General features: G+C 52.5%; 2 protein-coding genes across 28 annotated transcripts in view; one reads left to right on the top strand and one right to left on the bottom strand.

Moving 5' to 3' along the window:
* The window catches only part of STRA6 (signaling receptor and transporter of retinol STRA6), a 29,923-nt gene extending 29,223 nt beyond the window's left edge, over nt 1-700 (bottom strand). For 5 of the 6 annotated variants that reach the window (XM_069559570.1, XM_069559567.1, XM_069559571.1 and 2 more), the window contains exon 1: nt 424-647. The gene's annotated coding sequence lies outside the window, so the exon portion shown is untranslated. Of the gene's footprint in view, nt 1-423 lie in introns of all 6 variants that reach the window. The other variant, XM_069559569.1, reaches the window with a different exon arrangement.
* CCDC33 (coiled-coil domain containing 33) overlaps nt 1-15,348 on the top strand; it is a 136,873-nt gene that overhangs the window by 3,529 nt on the left and 117,996 nt on the right. For 18 of the 22 annotated variants that reach the window (XR_011250310.1, XR_011250309.1, XM_069559579.1 and 15 more), the window contains one exon: nt 10,130-10,343. The exons of the other annotated variants lie outside the window; for them this stretch is intronic. Coding sequence is in view for 9 of the 18 variants with exons in the window: in XM_069559579.1 (XP_069415680.1) it covers nt 10,242-10,343 (102 nt within the window). In the remaining 9 variants the exon portion in view is untranslated. The remainder of the gene's footprint in view (nt 1-10,129; nt 10,344-15,348) is intronic. 22 annotated transcript variants of the gene reach the window in all.

The following is a 15,348-nucleotide window of genomic DNA, read 5'->3' as shown; positions in this document are numbered from 1 at the left end:
TCAGTCACTTTAGTCGTGTCCGACTCTTTGTGGTCCTATGGACTATAGCTCACCAGGCTTCTCTGTCCACGAGATTCTCCAGGCATGAATACTAGAGTAGGTTGCCGTGCCCTCCTCCAGGTTCCCAACCCAAGGATCGAAACTGCGTCTCTGGTGTCTCCTGCATTACAGGCAGATTCCACTGAGCTACCTGGGAATCCGATGCGGACTTTATGCAGACTCAACTGTTCTGGTGTGCCCCTGCCTTTTGGAGCTTGCACTAGCTCCCAGGGTACCCCAAGTCCAGCCATCTCCAGGCCTCCAACCTCATCCCCCAGAATTGCTCGACCCTACCATTCCTGCCTCCTTCCTGCCCCACGCCTTCATTTGTGCTCTGCCCCGCACCATACCTTTTCCTTGCTCCCCAACCTGTCGCAAACCTACCTGGCCCGCAGGCTTGGCTCCAGCCCCACTGCCACAGCGTTCTCTTGACCTCTCCCTTCGGTATCTCTTCCTTCTCTTTAGTGATCACCCTCAGGAGTCCTGTGCCTCCGGGCAGACAGAGTGTTCCCCACCACCTGGGACCTCCTACTCTGAGCACCAGCCCCAGCTCTGGCTAGGATCCCGGAGGGATGACTGGCTGTACCGCCGTCTCAGCACTTGGCCCTGAGCAGAGTCCCCAGCACCTGCTTTAAAAGGTGTTTGATCTCCTCCCTCCCTCCAGGAAAGTCAGCTCCCTCCTTCCCACCAGTCCTGGCCCTGCCCCTCCTCCCGCCCCCCAGGCCTCTCCCGCCCCCCAGGCCTCCCCCATCCCCCAGGCCTCCCCAACCCCCCAAGCCTCCTGCCTGTGATTCTGGGGATCAGAGAAGCCCACCCCACCCCCATCTCTCCAGCTCAGGCCCACAGCCCGGCTGGGGCCCCACACAACACACAGGGCGGCTTGTTTTTGGCAGAGACTCTCCAACCCCCAAACCATTTGCCCGAAACTTGATCTCCTTGGCCCTTAGTCACCTCGGTGGAGAAGCCTGCACGGGGCTTTCTTTGATGGCTGAGTTTCCCCAGCTGTGGCCCTGGGTGGGTTCAGGAACCCCCTACCTACCTCCGTTTGTCACCATCCATCACTCCCAGGGGGCCATTGCCTGATGAATTGCACCAGGCCGGAGGGGAACCACCAGCTAATCTTTTAATAACCCGATCAGCGTCCTGCTGCTGCCCAGCTGGGCTGAGGGCCCTGACTCTGGGAAGAGGGGAATCTGTCACACTTTCATGGAGCCTTGGGGCTCAAAATTCAGGTAGGATCCATTCCAGGGGGAGAGCCTAAAGCATCTCTCAAAGAGCTTTCTCTCTACTCTAGAAGGCTGGGTTTCTGGGGGCTGCTATTCACCCCAAGCACAACCCCCAAGGCTGCAGGGACAGTCGCCCCGTCCCTGTCCCTGAGTTGGGAAGGGGAGATGTTTGGGTCAGATTTTCCCATTCCCCCCCACTCCCCCTAGGAGGGGTGACCTGGAAGAGTGTGAACCAGATAGGGAAGGAAAACAGGGCTCAGAAGATGCCAACATATGGTGCTATGGTAGTCAGGGAGGGAAGGAGTGAAGGTGGAAACCAGAAGCAGGGCCCTCAATTCCCAAGAGAAGGATACCAGGGGAGGTGTCTTCTGCCTCCTCAACCTGGGAAGGGGACCCAGTCAATGAAAGGGTGGGGCAGCCTAGGCACCAATTAGAATGTGAAATTGGCTTCTGGTGATGGCACAGACCCCAGAACAGGACTTCTGTGGTGGTCCAGGGGTTAAGAATCCACCTGCCAACGCAGGGAATGTGAGTTTGATCCCGGGTGAGGGAAGATCCCACGTGCCGTGAAGCAACTAAGCCTGTCACCACAATTACTGAAGCCCACGTGCCGAGCCTATGCTCCGCAACAAGAGCGTGGCCCCCACTCACCACAACTAGAGAAAGGCCGCGCATAGCAACGGAGACCCCGCACGGCCAAATAAATAAATTTTTAAAAAAAAGACCCCAGAACAGCGGGCACAGAGATGAAGATGTTGCCAGAGCTGTGCCTGCTAAACAGGAGGGAAGGAAGGCAGGAGGGAGAGGGAGCCGTCCAAGCCAGGACGGAAGGGGTCTCTGACCTGACTGTTATCTTCCCCATGGAGAAGGATTTTCACAGAAAGGGTTAAACCCCCAACACTAGGAGAGAATTCAACTTTGGCCCATTTTTAGAAATCTGTCCTCAAGGACCACTTGTATATGTATATGCAGAGAAAATGCCCAAGACTGTCAGTAATGTAAAAATTTGTCAACACGCCCAATATTCATCAATAAACTTTGGTAAGTCTGTATGGTAAGGTACTGTTCAACTGTCCCAAAGAATGAAGTACCTCCACATGAACCAACAAGGAAGAGCTCCAAGGCAGAATGCCATGTAATAACCAAAAAGGCAAGTTACAGAATGCTATATACATATGTTCCTTTAAACTAGATACACATTTGTGTGTGTGTGTTGTTTGTGTGTCTGTAAACACACAAAATGAAACGGAGAGACACACATCAAACTGTCCACAGTGATCACACTCAGGGGAAGGATGAGTTTGGGGAAATGAAGGGCGATTTTCACTAATAAAAACTATTATCTGTCTTTAGTAAACAAAGTAAAACATTGCAAGGCTGTGTTGAAGCTGCTGTGAGGAGCTGTGACACCATCACTGAACTGTGGGAAACGATTCTGTGCCCAACGTAGTACTGAATATTTCACAGTATTCCTTGAAGTTAGATGCAGCCTTGTGTTCCAAGTCTTAGCCAATAAGATGGAAAAAGAAATGCTGAGCGTGACTTCCAAAGAGGTGTTCTTTTAAAGAGGGGTGGTTTCTTTAGCCCTTCCTTCTTCCAACTGGTTGAAATGTCCTTGTGATGGCTGGCCCACAAGCAGCCATCTTGGACTATAAGGTAGAGGTCATGAGTTAAGTAGGAAAGAGCAATAAATTAGCGGCTAAAACAGAGTCTGAGTTAAGACCACATCCTAGGGCTGGAGGAGACCTGAGACCCCTGCCTGAACCCACATCCAGAGGAAACAGAACCTCTGGGGGCACGTGATATGTCAGGGGCAGTGACTGAGCTAGCAGAAGCTTTGCCAGAGATCCCCCACCCCCATCCCACCCACACATATACACAGAGTTCATGGTTCTTTCCCCAGAAACCTCCCTCCCCAGAGCTTTAATGTTGCTCCGTTCTGTGACTAGGAGACTCCCTCTGGGGCCCAGTCTTAGGGTTGCATGAAGGCCCCCACAGTTGCTTAAGTGACCGGCCTGGGACATACCTCTCAGGACTCGGACTCTGGTGAGGACATAGCAGAACCTCTGCCCACCGGTGGGTCTGTCAGTTTCTCCTACTTGCTTTCTCTCTCTCTCTCTCTGTCCTGTCTTCTTGTCTGTCCCCATCCATCAGCGCCTCTTTTCATCTCAGTTATTGTCTGTCTAGCCCACCCGCTCTCTGAGCACCCCAGTCTGCTTGTCTGCTCTCTGCCCTGTCTGTCTCTGCCTCCTTCTCTCTTGTCTATCTCTGTCTCCCTCTGGTCTTCCTGGCTTTCCCTTTCTGTTTCGCTCCTGCTCCTGCACTGTCTCTCTTTCCATCTCCCTCTCTCTGAGCCTGACTGTGAAGCACACCTCTCTCCTCAACACTTCGGGCAGTACCTTTCGTTCGGTCACATTGTGTGCTGACTCGGTGCCACCCCGCCAGCTCCTGCCTCCTCTCTCCCCCTCTACCTGCTCTGTCTGCCTGTGGCCCCCAGGCAGGCTGGACGCCCTCTCAGGGGTTTGAGTCCTTGAAGCCAGTGGGGCAGCTGAGCAACTGGGCACGCAGAAAGCAAAGCTCAGTGCTGCGGATGCTGGCGGAGAGGCTAGCAACTGCTCCCTCCTACGACCCCAGAACTTTATCCCTTCTTACCAAGGCTGGCAGAGTGGGCTATTGGGGTGAGCCCAGGGACCATGGGTATGACTCTAGCTCACACTTGGCTGAAGGCCAGAGCCAGAGGGCTTCAGGAATGACCTAAGACCCTCCAATGTTCCATGCTGGCTCCTGGAGCAAAAACCACCAGGGGAAGAGTATGTAAACTGATGGGTTCGGAGGCTTGGGGACTGGATCAGCCACCACTGAGACAGGAGAGTTTCAAGGTAGCCATGCCCCAATCCTGACCACCACAATCAAAGGAGGGAAGAAGCCAGGCTTCTAATTTTGCCTTTATCCCTCACTAGCTGAGTGACCACAAATAAAGTCCTTTCCAGCCCTAGGCCTCAGTTTTCCCTTCTGTGCAATGGACGGAAACAGGCTGCTGTGTTTCACTTTGTTGGTCTGAGTCTGCGATTCTGTCACCCCATGAATCTCTAGCACAGTGGATCTGAAGGGAGTAGAGTATGGGGCTCAGATGGTTTCACTGTTGGGGAGGGGAGGCTAACAGGAGAGGGGCTGGGGGCTGAAATCCCAGTGTGAAGCAGTGATGATCACATGATCCCACTGGCCTGGGAATGAGGCAGTCTGAGGTCCAGATCTGTCCCTTCACTCATCCACCTGGTCTCTCTGTGTCTCCGTTTTCCCTTCCGTAGAAGGGGATAGTAGTAGTCCCAGCTCCCAGGCCTCAGGAGGACCCAGGGAACTCCTCCTGGTCCCTGCCAGGAAGACTCAGCTCAGAGTGCGGAGGTGAGGGGTGAGGAAGGGGGGAGTTGGCGGTGGGCCTTGGGAGGTGGGGGTCTTCGGGCCCACAGGAGCCATGGGGGCTGTCAGCAGGGGAGCAATTATGGGAAGCAGGAAGGGGGCTCTCTGGAGTGGGCTAATCACAGGCCGCAGCTCTACCAGACAAAGCCAGCAGCCTCTGAATGGCCACTCTTCTGGAGAAGAAAGAACACTGTAGGCCTTGCAGGCTGGAACTGTGGAAAGCAGCCTGGAAGTCCGCCCCGCTGCCTCCTCTCCTCACGCCACACCCCCTGCCCCTTCTTGGCTCCTTCTGTGGGAGTCAGGATTCTTCCTAGAGTTTAAACCTTTTGAAAAACCACAGGAGGCTGAATCAGGGAGGCAGCTGGGAATAGAGAAAATACTAGGAAGGGAGTCAAGATCTGGTCCTGCTCTACTATCCTGGGCTCAGTTTTTCCATCAGTAAAATGGGGGTACTATCCTGTCCTGACCTGATAAAATTCATGAGGTGTCCAGACTTTCTTGGTGGAACAGAGGCTAGGCTCAGAGAAGCCTGAGAATTAGGAACAGGCCTGCTGCCCTGCCACTTGCCCCCCCTCGCTCCTGGCACCAGCCTGTCCCCTGAGATACCAGGATACATCTCTGAGTCCAAGTGGGGGTCAAAAGCCCAAAATGGTCTTCATTATCACAGATGGGTTCCAGATGAAATGACCAAAAGAACTATTTCCTATTCTTTCATGCACTCACGGGCTTCCCAGGTAGCTCAGTGGTAAAGAACCCCCTTGCCAATGTAGGAGACAATGTAGGATTCGATCCCTGGGTTGGGAAGATCCCCTGGAATAGAAAATGCCAACCCCATCCAGTATTCTTGCCTGGCAAATTCCATGGACAGAGGAGCCTGGCAGGCTACAGTACATGGGGTCGTAAAGAGCCGCATTCAACTGCACAAGCCAAAGCTGGGCGAGGTCTGTCCTTCAGTTCTTCCTTCTTTCCCTCCCTCCCTCCCTTTCCCCTCCCACTCTCCCTTCCTACCTTCCTTCCTTTCTTTCTACAAGGCTTTAAGTTCTCCCAGTCACCTATCCTTTGCCCAGCCCTGTCCTGGGCACTCAGACATGATTCCTGAAAAACCTTCAGTGGAGCATGGGCAAGACATCATTTGAGACAGGAGAGGAATATGCAGTGTGTGGCAACCGGGAGGGGTCGACAACCTGATTCCAGAGGAGGAGGCTATTAGCCAGACTGGAGGTTGAGTAGGGTGACATCAGGGGAGCCTGGGCAGTCTGGGCAGAGAAAACAGCCCCAGCAAAGACAGGAAGGGGAGACAGGGCAGGCCTGGCCTGGGGCAAGAGTGAGCCCTCCCCAGGACACTACATGGAATGAAATAAGTCAGCCACCAAAGGACAAGTACCTTGTGATTCCACTTACCTGAGGCACCTAGAGTAATCTCATTCATAGAGATAGAAAGTAGCCTGGTGCTTGCCAGAGGCTAAGGGAAGGGAAGTGGAAAGATGTTGTGTAATGGTGTAGAGTTTCAATTTTACAAGATGAAGAATGCTCTGGAGCTTGGTTGCACAACAAAGTAAATATCCTTAACACTACTGAACTTGCACACTTAAAAATGGTCAAGATGGTCAGTTTTATCTTATGTATGTGTGCGTGTGTGCGTGCTAAGTCACTTCAGTCATGTCTGACTCTTTGCAACCCTATGGACTGTAGCCAATCAGGCTCCTCTGTCCATGGGATTCCCCAGGCAAGAATACTGCAGTGGGTTGCCGTGCCCTCCTGCAGGGAATATTCCCAACCCAGGGATCAACCCAGGTCTCCTGCATTGCAAGCAGTTTCTTTACTGTCTGAGCCACCAGGGAAGCCCTGATATTACATATATTTTATCACAAGTTAAAAACAAAAACAAAAAAACAGTCACACATACACACCAAAACATGAGTTTCACCCAGAGACTAAGGAGGGGAGGGGAGGCTAGAAACGGGAGGGGGTGGGGTGTCAGATGCAGAGGGCCCTCAATCTATACTATCGCTGACATAGTCATCTCAGATCCTCTGTGGAAAGTTGGAGGGAGGCAAAGAAGAGAGGAAGGGGAAAGAGGGAAGCGCTGAGGAAGGGACTCAGGACAGTTCAAAGCACAGTGGTGTGCCCGGGGCCGGCCTGCAGGAGCAAGGGTCTGGATGCAGTGCACAGAGGTTTGTCCGAAGGCAGAAGAGACTGGTTCCCATCTTGTAACAGCTCTGAGGGTCACTTCAAACATACAAGAGAAGAGGCTCACTGAACCTCCAAAACTTCAGACCTAGAAGAAGCATACCATAGCTTCTGGACTCAGGCTGGTTGGTCAGGCCCAGTTGTGGAGCCAAAGGTTTCTAGGTAACCTCTGCCAGCCAAAATGGCCAGACTGTGGCCTTTCCCAATATGACTTACACAGTTTTAGACCACCAGAATTAATCTGGGAAAACTTATCCATCTGACTCCTACCCATTATACAGATTGGTCCACTGATACCCAGAGAGGGAAAGGAATCTGCCCAAGATGACCTGCAAGTTAGGTGACTACATCTCTGGCCTTATGAACCCTCTCTGTCTCAGTTTCTCCTTGGAGGAGCTGAAGAAACTGAATTTTAATCATTGTAGAAGAAGACTACCACATACACCAGGGCCCTTAGCTGGACTGGCCAAACCATCTTTAGACTGTAGGTGTTGTCATGTCTGACTCTTTGTGACCCACCACGGACTGTGGTCCACCAGGCTTCTCTGTCCATGGAATTCTTCAGGCAAAAATACTGGAGTGGGTTGCCATTCCCTTCTCCAGGGTATCTTCCCAATCAGGGATCAAACTCAGGTCTCCTGCATTGCAGGCAGATTCCTTACCATCTGAGCCACCAGGAAAGCCCACCTGTACACTGGTTCTCTTATTTTTTGAGAATGATGCCTTCCAGTCAAGATGACTTCAAATGAATGCTTTTGGATGAAATCTGTACTGTCCATAAATCCACCTGTTAGTCTCAGAACTTTACTTCTAGAGTTTTAAGGTACAGAAGTCCTGAATAGTATGATTGAAATCCATAAGCCAGTCCCAGGACATGTTTAGTAGGGGGAAATGTAGATAGATTTAGAATCTCTAGGTTCATATCTCAACTCTGCTTCTTACTAGACACATTATCTGAGATTCTCTCTGCCTCAGATTCTTCATCTGTAAGATGAGGATAATTATATCTATCTCACAGAGCCATATAATGTCTGGTACCTGTAGCTGCTCAATGAAGAACCATATAGTGTCTGGTACCCAGTAGCTGCTCAATGAAGAGGAAATGATGGTGATGATACTGGCTAAGGACAAGAATGATAATAGTGGTGCTGATGATGGTTATATTGATGGTGATGGCAGAGATGACTCTTACTGAGGAGTGTTCAGAATCCCCCCTCTCCCACTGGTATCAGCAAGACCCAGGGTGAGGAAGGATGGGTTCTAGCTTGACAATTCTTTGGTCAAGAATTGTGGCAAGTTCTGGGCTCTCTGCAAAGAGAAACTGTGCCCCATATTCTATGTTTTGAAGCTTAACAAACTAGTTCTAGAAGCAGGTGTTAAGGATATGTTCCCAGGGAACAGACACTTCCCTAACTCAAGATCTCCAAGGAATGAATAGGCATGTGGAAACAGGCTTTCCTGGAAATGGGAAGTCCTGATTACCCCATACCCACATGCTCCCCACACAGGGATAAGTACTCCTTAACCCTGACCCTGGTCAAATTTTTCCATAGAACTTATCATCGTCTAGCAGACATCACCGTTTACTTATTTTCTATATTTAGTGTTTACTTGTATCTGCCCCATGTCCCTCCCCACCTAGAAGATAAGCTTCAGGAGGGCAAGAATCTTTGGCTTACTGCTTCACTTTTGATGCTGAAAATAGTGCCTGGCACATAAGACATGCTCAATAAATATTTGTTGGATGAACAAAAGCTAAATGGGAGGAATCTACTGTTGCCTTTGTTCCCTGGGATAGGCCCAGCTTCCTAACTTGTTACCTGGGTTCTCCACAAACAAACAGAAAGGTGGAGTGTGGCCCTGAGTGCCCAGCATGTAGGTTTTTAGACTGGGCCCAGGTAGGGACTGTGGGTGGAAGGGGGCTGTGTTGAGCCCACGGGTCAGTCCCCAACACAGGCAAGGCCTTCCGGGGGCCTGAACCCCAGGTCCCTACATCCCTGCTGAGTCAGAGGCTGAAGACTGAGGCAAAGACACTGGACCTGGAGTTCGAAGTCTTGAATGTGGGGTTTAATGGGGAGGGCAGGTATGCCCTCCGGCTGTCAACTGAGGACCCCCTGAAGGCTTGCTCTGGGGCTGGGGTGTAGCTGCAGGTGATTGATGGGGACCCCCTCCCCACCTACTCTGCTGTCACTGATGCTGTTGAGCCAAAAGACCCTGGGCAGAGCCTCACCCTCACCAGGAACAAATTAGCCTTTACTTTTCCTAAAGGTATGAAGTAAAGGCGGTGGCTGGGGAGGAACAGAGACCCTGCAAATTCTGCCCAGCCCCTGTCAGGGACTCCAGGGAGCCTCAAGGGAAACAGGAGGGGCAGGGGCAGAGCTCTAGACTGAACCCACAGCTCTGCTGGTGTGACTGATGGCAAAGCTGACCCTCTGTGAGCCCCCACCTCCTTCAAGGTGACCTGGGGACACTGATGCTGGTCAGGGTCAGATGAGGAGGGAATGAAAGGACAGGCGAGGAATGGCTTTGTGAAACTGTAAGAGCTGAGCACACAGAAGGTCTGGGGCCAGTCCTGCTGGGCATCACACCGAGTAGCCACTGGACTGTGGGCACGCAGGGTAGACAGAGAGATGGAGACCTGGGCCCCACTTTCTGCAATATTCCAGCAATCAGGTAGAAAGGCAGAAATTCCAAATAAAGAATAGTTAACTGATCTGGAAAGAGGAGCAAATCCATGCCTAGCTTGTGAGGCCATCCAAAGAGGCTTCCTGAAGGAGGAGGCAGTGAGAGAATGGGGAAACTAAGTCCCAGGCTTTCACATGGTCAGAGATCAGGGTCAGGTTGAACTCCTCCCTGGGTGGCAGGACCCAGGATCATCTCATAGGCTAGGAGCCCTCAGCTCCCCACATGAGTAAAGGGAGGAGGCCATAGGTGTGGCCTGGCAAAGGGTCATCCTCAAGAAACTCCTAGCCAAGCCTGGTTTCAATTTGAAGGCCAAGCTGCTTGTGTTTCCCAGGGGCCCTGCCTGTCATCCTCATCCCCTGGGGGAGGCAGAGAGAGAGATTCCAGAGTCCATCTCTGGGACCCACGTTCCCTACCCAGGTTTCTGCAAGAATGATGGACAGCACGACGCATAACTGTGTGTGGAGGCGCTGAGCCTGGGCAGGGCCTCGGGAAGGGTGGCCCAGGGGGTGTACGTGGCCATCTTCCCCATCTACCCACACCCAGACCAGCCCCGTGTGAATTGCTCCGCGCAGGACAGGAATACGAGGACTGTACCGCTACTGCGGCAACCTGGCTCTGCTCCAAACCAGTGCAGACTCCACGGCCCACCACTGAAGGGACCTGGCTTACAGGGTGGCCTTCCACATGCACCTCGCCCCTCAGCCTCCTGCCACAAACTGCCATTCTGGTGCCAGCCAGCTGGAACCAATGTCACCGCACGCAGAGCTCCAGCTGCCCAGGCTGCAGGTAGGTGTTCCCTGGGTGCCCATCAGGTTCTAGCATCACTGCTCCCCTAGTTAGGAAACCCTGTGTCTCTGATGAGCCTGGCTGCCCCACAGTCCTTCACTGAGCGGAACGGCAGAACTTGCCTAGGTTGCCTCATTGGGTTCTGAAGAACAAGCAGTCTGAGGGTGGAACGGGGAGTTCCAGTTTGAAGTGGGAGACAGAATGGAGCAAACAAATGCCACACAGATCAAGGACATCACTGGGTGGGATTTCTTTGCCCAGTGGTGAGTGTCCCCAGAGACGCTTCAGTCCTCAAACTCACTCTCACATGTTCTCACCGGGTTTCAAGGGAGGCCTGGAGTGACCAGGAGACAGAAGTCTTTCTTTTCCCTCACTCAACCCCATCTAGCTTCCACCACAACCAGGCAGGACTCAGCCCTGAACTGGGACCCTGGCAGCCTCAGGCCCAGGTGAGAGGATCTAGCTTTCGTCCAAGCTAAGGAGGATTCATTCCCCAATGTGGTAGTGTTCTGCAACCAGACAGTGTATCTGGTGGGCCTCACAGCCAGTATAGGCAGAAGCTAGTAGAGCAAGCCGTCCATTTCACAGGCGGAGAAACTGAGGCTCATCCCCCAAGGATGCTTGATTCCATCTAATGCCAGCCACATTTCCTGGGGACCTTAGTGCACAGTAGTGCATGGGATCCAAAGCTGGGTCAAACCCTGGGTTCAAGATGCCACCTGGCTTGAAGACAGCCTGGCACAATGTGGGGATCCTATGGGCCCAGAAGTTATGTGCTGGGAGGAGAGCTCTGATGAGGGAGTGTGCAGGTCTGAATTTGAAGCCTAGGAAAGGCTTTTCAAAAGAGATGTTATTCGAGGTGAATCCTTCATTCATTCAGGCTTCCCTGATAGCTCAGTTGGTAAAGAATCCACCTGCAATGCGGGAGACCCCCGTTCGATTCCTGGGTTGGAAATATCCGCTGGAGAAGGAGGCTACCCACTCCAGTATTCTTGGGCTTCCCTTGTGGTTCAGTTGGTAAAGTATCTGCCTGCAATGCCGGAGACCTGGGTTCGATCCCTGGGTTGGGAAGATTCTCCGGAAAAGGGAAAGGCTACCCACTCCAGTATTCAGGCCTGGAGAATTCCATGGACTGTATAGTCCATGGGGGTCACAAAGAGTTGGACACAACTGAGCCACTTTGACTTTCACCTTCATTCATTCATTCATTCCCTCATTGATCCATTCATTCATCCATCAAACACTTGTTAAGTACTGACTCTCTCAGATTCCATGCTAGGTGAGTAAGATTTAGTAATGGTAATTGTGGGCTTTGAGGAGTATATTCCAAGGAGGAGTGACCAGAATAAGCTGACTGAGAAGGAAAGGGTTTGGCTGGCAGAAGAAATGAGCTGAGGTTGAAACCAAAAGTTTGCAACCAAAGGTGCCTGGCTGTCCTGCAGGGCCTCCGTCCCATGATGCATTGGTTTGAAAGTGGAGCCCAGGCTGGTGGGCTCAGCTGGGCTGGGAGATGGCCGATGGGTGGGAGAAAGTGGAAGGAAGAGTGACAGAAGAGCTAGATGGATATTCATGTCAGGAGGCAATGGGGAGCCCCCAGAGGGGTTTGTGCAGAAGAAAGACAATCTGATCTGTGGTCTAGCCAGAGTAATCTGGCAGAATGTGCCAGGAAACCAGAAGAATGGACCAAGGACCAACTTCTCTTGCCCAGGTCTCAGTTTGTTACCTGGACTACTTTGGCCTCTGTTTATTAATTCGTTAGTCAGTCAATCAGCAAATACTGTTGATCACCTACTCTATGCCCAGCTCTGAGCTGGGTGCTGAGGGTACTGCGGTAAGCTTGTGAATAAAATAGATAAGGCTTGGACTCCTACATGTTCTAGAGTTTATCACAGGCCAAGATAATGCAAGAAGCTCAGAGCTCAGGGAGAAGCAGTCCCGTGCTGTCTAGGTCCCTGCGTGCCCTGACCACCTGATCCAGGGGCCACGTGGACCGTTTTTGTGCAGGCTGCTCTTCTGAATGCCTCTGAGGGAGGGTGGGACTCCCGCAGGGAAGGGGGGCTGGGAGATGGCTGAGCCAGCCCGCTGCAGCTCTAATTTCTGTTATTTAATGCCATCATCTCCCTGCCATTCTCCCTCTTAAAGTGTCAGATGTCTGCTTCTACCAAGACAAGAAAATAGCTTTCAAGGGAGAGGAAAATCACTTCCCTCCTAGGGGAGGGGTCAGCCATCACAACCCTGACAACAGGGCCAGGAAGCCAGTGGGGGGAACAGACAACGGAGAGGCGTCCTCCAGAGGAGAGAAGGGCTGTCTCACCTCAGGCAAACTTACCCAGCAGTTCAGCATGAGGAAGGGGGGTACCTTTCTGGCATCTTTGGAGGCTCAGAGACACAACTTGTGGGACAGAGCATGACCAGACACTCAGGGAGGGGTGGGCTTGCAGGCGGTCGTCTGGACCTGTGGGCAGCTCCTTGGGGAAGTGGATCAGGCCTAGAATCACAGGGAGGGAAACCATCCTCTCTCCCCTCCTTGCAGATAGGGAAAATGAAGCCCAGGAGGGAAGGACTTAACCCAGCTCTCTTTGATTCTCAGATGAAGAGGAGGAGAAAGCAATCTAGAGGGGTTGAAGGTGTCGAGAAGAAAAGACAGTGAGCAGGGGGGAAGGAGAGGAGAGGAGGGAATTGCATTCTCAAATTCAGCCCAACGTCAGCAATGCTCAGTTCAAGGCCAGGAATGGATTTCTAGGCTCCAGATGCTCATGGGTAGACCGAAGGCCATTTCCTTCAGGAAGACTTCCGTGCATTAATTTTGTTCCTTCCAAACTAGCCTCCATCCTGTCTGCATCAGTTATTTCAGTCATTCAGTCTATTCAATTGAGAACGTCATTGTAAACTCACAAGTTGTTTTCCAACTTGCGTGTCAGGTTTTTTTTAAGCCAGGACTGATGATGGTCATAGATTGAGAGATGGGGTAAGGGTGGAGCAAGGGGCAGAGGGCAGGGGATTAGGAATGGCACGAGCAAGAAAGAGTAAGGGGCGGGAGGCAAGGCTCACTGTGAAGCTGCAGTGACTGACTTTGAATCACTTTGCTTCTCAGCCATGGTCCACAGGTTACATAGCCCTAAATGGCCATGCCAGGGCTAGTCACAGGTTTCCCGAAATCCTGGAGGCTCTGCTGGGACAATCCATTCCCCTAAAATAACATCTTTTCTTCAGTCCTCAAGCTACCTCCTCTGTGTGTGGGGAGCTGGGAAAGGAGTGGGGGTAGGAGGTGTGGGGGTTGGTGGTAGGGAGGGCTTACCTCCCTGAGTATTTCCAGTGTGTACGGCCAGGCCACAGACCCCAGAGCAGACCCCAGACCCTCGGGGCCTGACCCACGAATTGGGGGACCAGGACGTGCAGGCAGTGGCTGCAGAGGAAAGATTACCGCACACAGGAGGGAACCAGCTCCAGGCTTCCTGCCAGATGCAAGAGGTGCTCCGGCGGTTTCCTTTCCAGGCAGAGCTCCGCCAGACTCATCCTGTCCCTGACGCTGCCTCCTTCACCTCTTGGCTGGTTTGAGACCGTGAGGCTGTACCACCCCAGCACTCCCAAGGCCCTTTCTCCCCAGGGCAAGAGAGAGTTGATCTGAGCAGAATGAGGGTGGCCTGTCCAGTGCAGGGCAGAGTAAGGTACCCAAGGACGAGGGAAGCAGCAAGTGTTAAGTCGCTCAGTCGGTGTCTGACTCTTTGCAACTCCATGGCTTTGTAGTCCGCCAGGCTCCTCTGTCCATAGAATTCTCCAGGCAAGAATACTGGAGTGGGCAGCCATTCCCTTCTCCAGGGGATCTTCCCAACCCAGGGATCGAACATGGATCTCCTGCATTCCAGGCAGATTCTTTACTGTCTGAGCCACCAGGGAAGGACAGAAGGAGGAGCACGGTGCAGGCCAAATCTGGCTGCTGAGCCCTTGGGGGCTCCTGCTCAACTCCTTTAAGGGCATATGAGGCCTCTTGGGAAATAAGGGTTAGGGGGAACGGGGTGGAGGGGACGGGGTAGGGGTGGGGAGGAGGCCACTGCGGCTTTGGGCGGGGAGCTGCAGGGCCCTCAGGGGCCGCAGGCCCTCCTCGCACCTCACTCACCTCTCTAAGAGATCCTGAAGGTGTAAGGACAATCTCCTGCGAGCCAGGCGGAGCTATTTAAGAGGGAAACTGTGGCCTGGAAATTCCCAGTGATGAAATTTCTGGAAACATGAACTTGAAAATTCCTTGCTGCGGCTCTGTGAGCCATCCTGGGGGCTCCTGCGCTGGGCCCTGGAGCTTCCTCCCACGCAGAGGTGGGAGGGAGAATGGGAGCTGGAGGCTGGGGAGGTGGGCTCCCTCCCCTCACATGTACCTCTTGCAAACAATCGCAGTTTTGTTTCAAGGAAATGATTCTGTTCCCGAGGAGCCTTTTAAATGATGCTTTCAAGGGTCTTTTTTTTTTTTTTTAATTCTTTCCATTTAAAACATTTTTTTTTTTTTTTTTTTGCCCTGGAGGGGAAAAAAAAAGAGAGGAGAAAAAGCTAATACAGCAATCTCCAAATGCTGAGCACCTGGCTCTAAGCCTGCGGATTCTGGTTGTAGCCTTGGCACCAACAGGCTGGGGGGCTTTCATTAAAAAGAGGAGGGGAACGAGAAGTCAGTGGCTCGACCCGCATGCCTGCCGCCGGCTGTCCGTCTGGGCGTCTGTCTCCCTTTGTTCCCGCCTTCCTCCCCTCCCCCGCCCCGTCTCAGATTCTCTCCATCCTCTTCGGCTCGTAGTTCCGGCTGGCTCTCCAGCCCCGAACACTTCCAGCCCCAGGCATCTTTCTGCCTTCGGCCCAGCGCACTCCAGGCCTTCACTCTCTTCCCCTTTCTGCTCCGCTTTTCAATTTATTCTGCCTTTTATTGCTCGCTATTGCAGAGACTATTGCCCTGGAGACAGGAATGGTTCTAGTAGGGAAAGGCACACTTGGTGGATTTCATTAACATTCCTGCCCGGTCCGTCTG

This window comes from Ovis canadensis, chromosome 18 (genome assembly GCF_042477335.2).
Source record: "Ovis canadensis isolate MfBH-ARS-UI-01 breed Bighorn chromosome 18, ARS-UI_OviCan_v2, whole genome shotgun sequence".
Taxonomy (NCBI): Eukaryota; Metazoa; Chordata; class Mammalia; order Artiodactyla; family Bovidae; genus Ovis; species Ovis canadensis.
This window is presented reverse-complemented; position numbering and strand designations above follow the sequence as displayed.